This window comes from Anarrhichthys ocellatus, unplaced genomic scaffold, assembly GCF_004355925.1.
Source record: "Anarrhichthys ocellatus isolate YVR2014 unplaced genomic scaffold, GSC_Weel_1.0 scaffold3512, whole genome shotgun sequence".
NCBI lineage: Eukaryota > Metazoa > Chordata > Actinopteri > Perciformes > Anarhichadidae > Anarrhichthys > Anarrhichthys ocellatus.
In genome coordinates, this window is record NW_022283486.1 from 1 (window position 1) to 5583 (window position 5583).

Genomic DNA, 5583 nt, shown 5'->3' on the forward strand with positions numbered 1-5583 from the left:
CTCTTCGTCTTCGACGAGGCCGAGCACATGCACTGCGAGATCCTGGACGCACTGCTGCAGCTCGTGGCGTCCAAGCAGTCCAACGAGTACCTGAACGCCGTCTACCTGCTGCTGAGCAACCTGGGTCACGCGCGCGTCACCAAGCACATGCTGCACAACTCCTCCAGCATTTCCACGAGCAACCTGGTGAAAGAGCTGACTCCGATATTACGCAACTCTCTGGAGAAGCTTCACCCGCTGTGGACGGAGGCGGACGTCTTACCTCTGGGCCTTTTGGAGAAAAGTCACGTGATGGAGTGCTTCCTGGATGAAATGACCCGAGAGGGGTTCTACCCGGATCATACCAACATGGAGCGCCTGGCGGGGGAGGTTGGATATTACCCTGAGGTCGGGGGGCACGAATACTCCAAGACGGGCTGCAAGCAAGTGGTGGCTAAGGTGAACCTGCTGTGAGATCCTCTGCAGGAAATGTTTCACATTCTTGAAAGCATGAAGAAATGAGTTGAGGTTCTCGGGGGTTTATGAAACTTGAATGACTCAACTCGGAGACACAGCTTTCAAGAGCAGTTTTGTAAGAATGAGAAGAAGAAAAAAGGATGCTGGAGATGTTTGGCTCTGTTGTGGCAAATGTGGCGTGAATCCTGTGAAGAGGTTTAAAAAAACGCCCACAAACAATCCTTAAAGGGACAGTTCAACCAAATTATGAAAAAACCCCGAACCTATTCCTGCAGATAGTTTAGGTTTTATTTTACCAGGTTTTTTAGACCATGGAGGTAAATGGGATTTAGTTTTAAAACATTAATGCAGTTTTTATTGGGACTATTTCTTCAATGACAAGAAACAGCTGAAGTGAAGTCTGTTGATGATCTTGCGATGGCGTTGTTGTTTGGTCCGTCAGTTGGTCGAGACTGAGATATATCTGCAACTATTGGATGGATTGGCATGAAAGTTTTGTACAGACATTCATGTTCCCCAGAGGATGAATCCTAATGACTTTGGTGATCATCTGACTTTTAATCTAGCGCAACCGTGAGGTTAACATATGTGGTTTTGAGTGAAATGTCTCAGCAACAATAAGATGGGTTGCTATGAAATATCGTACAATTATTCAACGTCCTCAGAGGATGAATGCTTATGATTGTAACCTTTTTATTTAGTCCTACAAACAAGTTAACATATTTTATTTTTGAGTGAATAGTCTGCAACTATTGGATGGATTGGCATGAAAGTTTGTACAGATATTCATGTTCCCCTCAGGATGAATTGTAATAGCTTTGTAGATCTCTTAACTTTTCATCTAGCGCCATCATCGGGTCTAAACTTTAATGTGCCCAATACTTTGGTTTATGACCAAATACCTGCAAAATGAACGACATTCCAATCAGTCTCGGCTGTACTTTGTGTTCAGTGCTAATTCGCCGATGCTAGCTTGCTAACATGTCAAAGTAAGACGTTAAACATGGGAAATAGCATGCTGAGGTTAGCTAACTTAAGACTCACAAATCTGCAAGCTTTAGATTTCTGCAGGAATCTCAGAGATGGATATTTAAAATCCTGAGACAAAACTGTGTCGACGGCGAGACACGACTAGTTAATAGAGAATATATATGTATTTATGATTTGTGCAAACTGACCCTTTAATCCCTTTGCATATATCACAACTACTACGTATTCGGCAGCTCAACCAGACACAGTAGGAGACGAGTAAATCCAATATTCATTCAGGTAATGAGGGCAAGTTCAGATATCTGTAATGCATTACTTACACACATGTTATATTTTGTTGAGATTGAATGAGTCATGAATATGTTAATGTTCTGTATACAGGTATCTTACAGTCCAAATATTGCTGATATAAACTTTAATGTGAAGTGAGTGCCTTGAAATTAAAGACACCATTTAAACACGGCTGTGAGATTTTTCCTCGAAGCACAACGGGGAGCTTTTTTATTTGACAAAACAAAAAAAGAAAATCTTGAAGGAAAAGTTTGACCTTTTGGGAGATATGCTTATTTATTGTTTTCCCTGAGAGTTAGATGAGAAGATCCCCAACACTCCTGTCTGTATGATAAATATCAAGCTAAAGCCAGTAGCCGCTTAGCTTAGCTTAGCATAGCATAAAGACTAAAAAGACCTAGCCTGTCTAAAACCACAACGTGCTATTTTTACACATCAGTTAGTGTTCAGATTCAACAAACATGACAAAGGGAGTTTTGTAACTTTGGACAGAGACAGGCTATGCTAAGCTAACCAGCTAGGCTGTAGCTTTATATTTAGTGTACAGACATGAGAGTGGTATTGATTTTCTCATCACTCTTTCGCGATTAAGTGTATTTTCTCGAACTGTTACTCGTACTCAGACTCCATTTACCAGCTTTTTATCTTTAACTTTCTCTGTCTTTTTCTGCAGATGACCACAACAACTGAGCAAAGGACATGAGATGTGGTTAAAGCTCCAGAAAAGGCGAGTAAGTGGAGATAAAACTATACACGTCAAATAATTAGGGCTGTACCGAATAGTTAAGAGCTTTATTTATAACGTTCTGAATCAACGTTTGAATGCTGCACAGTGGCAGATAAAGATCAGGCTACACTAATATCTTAGTGTTATTCTTTGGGTAGAATCAGATTCCAGTGGTGGCCGCTAAGGATTTTTACGTTGCTAACAAAAAATCAGCACCAGCTACCAGTCAAATGCTAAAATATGCAAGTGGCTGCTAGAAAAAAGCTAATTTATTGTGTGACTGGTAGATTTTGGAGCCAGAGTACAGTAGCATGTGGACAAAAAAAGTTCATTTCTAATCTTACTGTCAGGTCCAAAAAGTCAAAATCTATTGAAAAAAGAGATGTAATCATTTAAAAAATGTTCACATCTAACGGAATATCTCTAATATCTATATTTGTTGGCGTTTAGCCTTTTAAAAACAAAACTGTACTTGCAATCAAAAAACTGTCTGTTATATTTATTCAAGAAAGTTGATTTAATAAAAACAGACTAACTCCAATAAGCCAATAAATAATTGTATTTAATATTTATTCAAACTGATGATTTTGTGTATTCTTTTTAGCTTTTCAAATGTAAGCGCTGTCAAACGTTCAGCCCAAAGTCAACGTACTTGTTCTACCTTGTTATGTGGATGAGGAAAAAGGACAACAACTTGTATGAGACAAGATTTTTAATTTCTTTTTTTTATTATTTGAATTCCCTTAGTTGACATTGGAAACAAAACGAGGTACTGTGTCTAAGTGACAAAGAAAGATGAGCCGTAGACTCATAATGTCACAATTAGATGGAGAGAAAAAACACAAAAATATCAGAAACAAATAGGAGAGTCATGTGGGAGACAGCGACCCGCTTCCATAGTCCTATGAAAGCGCTTTGATCGGAGTCACTCGGAGGTCAATAAACTGTTGTATGTACAGATCTGAGGAGTGAAGGTTGTTTTTATTGAGAAGAGAAGAGAGCAGCGACGGCAACGAGAGGAAACAGCAGACGCAAAAACATCTCTATCCTCACGGTCCTTTGTGACGACAGATGAAAACAATAGTGTAGAAATGCAAACTAACTACATGAGAAGATTCCACGACATTGATCTCACCTACCGGTAAAGACAAAGGATCAAAGAGAGGAGCATCTGAGCAGACCTTCATCGTTTGTAAAATGTCCTTCATTCACCAACTCGGCCTCAATATTTCAGTCATATGTTCATGAAATGTGTGAAACATTTAAACGGATTAAATAGTAACAAGTGCTCCAAACGTAACAGACACTCAGCACCTTTTTATATTCTTTTTAACCAGCAAGTAAGCTTTGAGCTCCACCTTTTCTTTCTTACTTACATGCTTTTATTAAAGGAAGGCAGGACGCGACCGAAGAACAGAAGCTACACATCAACGACGACCTACGGGTGGGGGGGGGGGGCGGGGGGGGGAATGGGGAATAACTTGGTGTCGTAATCATCCAGTTTCAGGATCGACGACCTCGCAACTCGTCTGTTTAAGCTCAACGCCGAGGCTCCGCCATCACTGTCAGAAGATGCTCATGAAATGTGTGGACGATGGGGGAGGAAGTGTATGTGTGTGTGTGTGTGGGGGGGGGGGGGTTGATGTGGTTCGGGGGTCTCTTTTCTTTTTCCTCTTCTTTGTTCTCCTCGTTACACCTCCAGCTCGAAGCCCATCCCCACTTTGTGACCGCCGGCGTTGAAGTTCTTCCCGTCGATTAGAGCTGAGAGAGTAACCTTCACGCCTGCAGAGACACGACGCACGTTACTGTGAGACCTTTATGTTCAAATAACTTTATTCAATATCTATTTGACATGAACAGGACTTAAATAAATGTACTGAAGGGACAATACCACCTGCAATTATTCACTAAATTTAGATTTATTTAATTTATTCATCACATTTCTGTGAGATCTTCCCAACAGAACATAATAATAATAATAATAATAATAATAGTGATATAATTAATTTAATTAAAGTGACCGTATGGAAAGCAGCAGAAACAAATCTTATCAGAAACATGATGCATTTATAGCTCGTGTTACCGTGTAAGACTTTGTAATCCCGTCTAAATGAAATGTTTAAACCGTTAAAGACTCGCAGATGAAGCAGGAACATCTTGAACCTTTTTCTCTCCTAACTGTTAGAACTGCTACGTTCTACGTTCTGTTGTTAAATCGGTTGGTGTTTTCCCGTCGGAGGGAGGAAACGCGTTCAGACATGCAGACGGTGTTGTGATACTACAGTTTGGCTCGGGTTCCGTCTTTTCCGGTCCGGTCGGGTTTCGAGCTGAAACCGGTTTGATTTTCAGAACCGGCTGAACCGGAATTTGTCATTTTCAATAAGAAAAGCTACCTGTGCCAACGGCGTTAAACCGTTATGACGATGTGATTGACATGTCAACCAATCACAGCAGACGTAGTGAGTTCAGTCATTGTTATTCTGCACTGAAGACATGTTCTAGTTCTCTCTAATTCTAGTCATGATGGTTCTGTTTCTATAGAGGTTCAGGACTTTTATTTTGTAGTCAAAGTTAAGACCACAGAATGTGACTTAAGTTTTGTTAAGAGGAACGTGTTATCTATGAACCTTTGAGGACTCCTCGTAGTAAGATAAGACGCCTACCTGGCCGGAGGCTCTGAGTGTAACCCACTCCGATCAGACTGGCGTTGTTGACTTTGGCCTGCGGGGGTTAAAACGTGATGAGACGTTAAAACAAAATGGCAGAATAGTTTGTGAGGATTTGCCTTCACAGAGGAGCACAACCAGCAGCACTCACAGACAGAGAGGCGTCTTTGTCCAGCTTGTATTTGGCGGCGATGCCGAAGCGAGTGTTGTTGCTGCCGGCGGTCCAAGCCAGAGTCACCGCCGTCTCCAGCTCCTCGTTCACCTTCTGGTAGATGGAGCCGCCGAACTCGGTCCCGTCGTTACTGAGGCGGGAAAGATTCAGAGAACACGAGTCACCCATTGGTCTATAGACTGATGTTATGAAGCCAGAGTTCGGCATTTTGGCCGTCGCCATCTTGGCTTTTTGCAGCCAGTGAACAGGAAGTGACCATATGTGGACTGAGGAGGAGTGAC

At 41.5% G+C, this 5583-nt stretch overlaps 2 protein-coding genes across 2 annotated transcripts; one reads left to right on the forward strand and one right to left on the reverse strand.

Moving 5' to 3' along the window:
* The first annotated feature begins 6 nt into the window (after positions 1-6).
* On the forward strand, positions 7-3761 carry LOC116378986 (torsin-4A-like). The gene is made up of 2 exons (XM_031840892.1): positions 7-438; positions 2411-3761. Exons 1-2 carry the CDS (start codon positions 28-30, stop codon positions 2438-2440), a joined length of 441 nt encoding a protein of 146 aa, XP_031696752.1. The 5' UTR covers positions 7-27; the 3' UTR covers positions 2441-3761.
* LOC116378987 (voltage-dependent anion-selective channel protein 3-like) lies at positions 3166-5548 on the reverse strand. The gene is made up of 3 exons (XM_031840893.1): positions 5282-5548; positions 5128-5185; positions 3166-4246 (listed from the first exon to the last, which is right to left on the reverse strand). The coding sequence occupies exons 1-3, from the start codon at positions 5522-5524 to the stop codon at positions 4155-4157; spliced, it is 393 nt and encodes a 130-aa protein (XP_031696753.1). The 5' UTR covers positions 5525-5548; the 3' UTR covers positions 3166-4154.
* Positions 5549-5583: the final 35 nt, after the last annotated feature.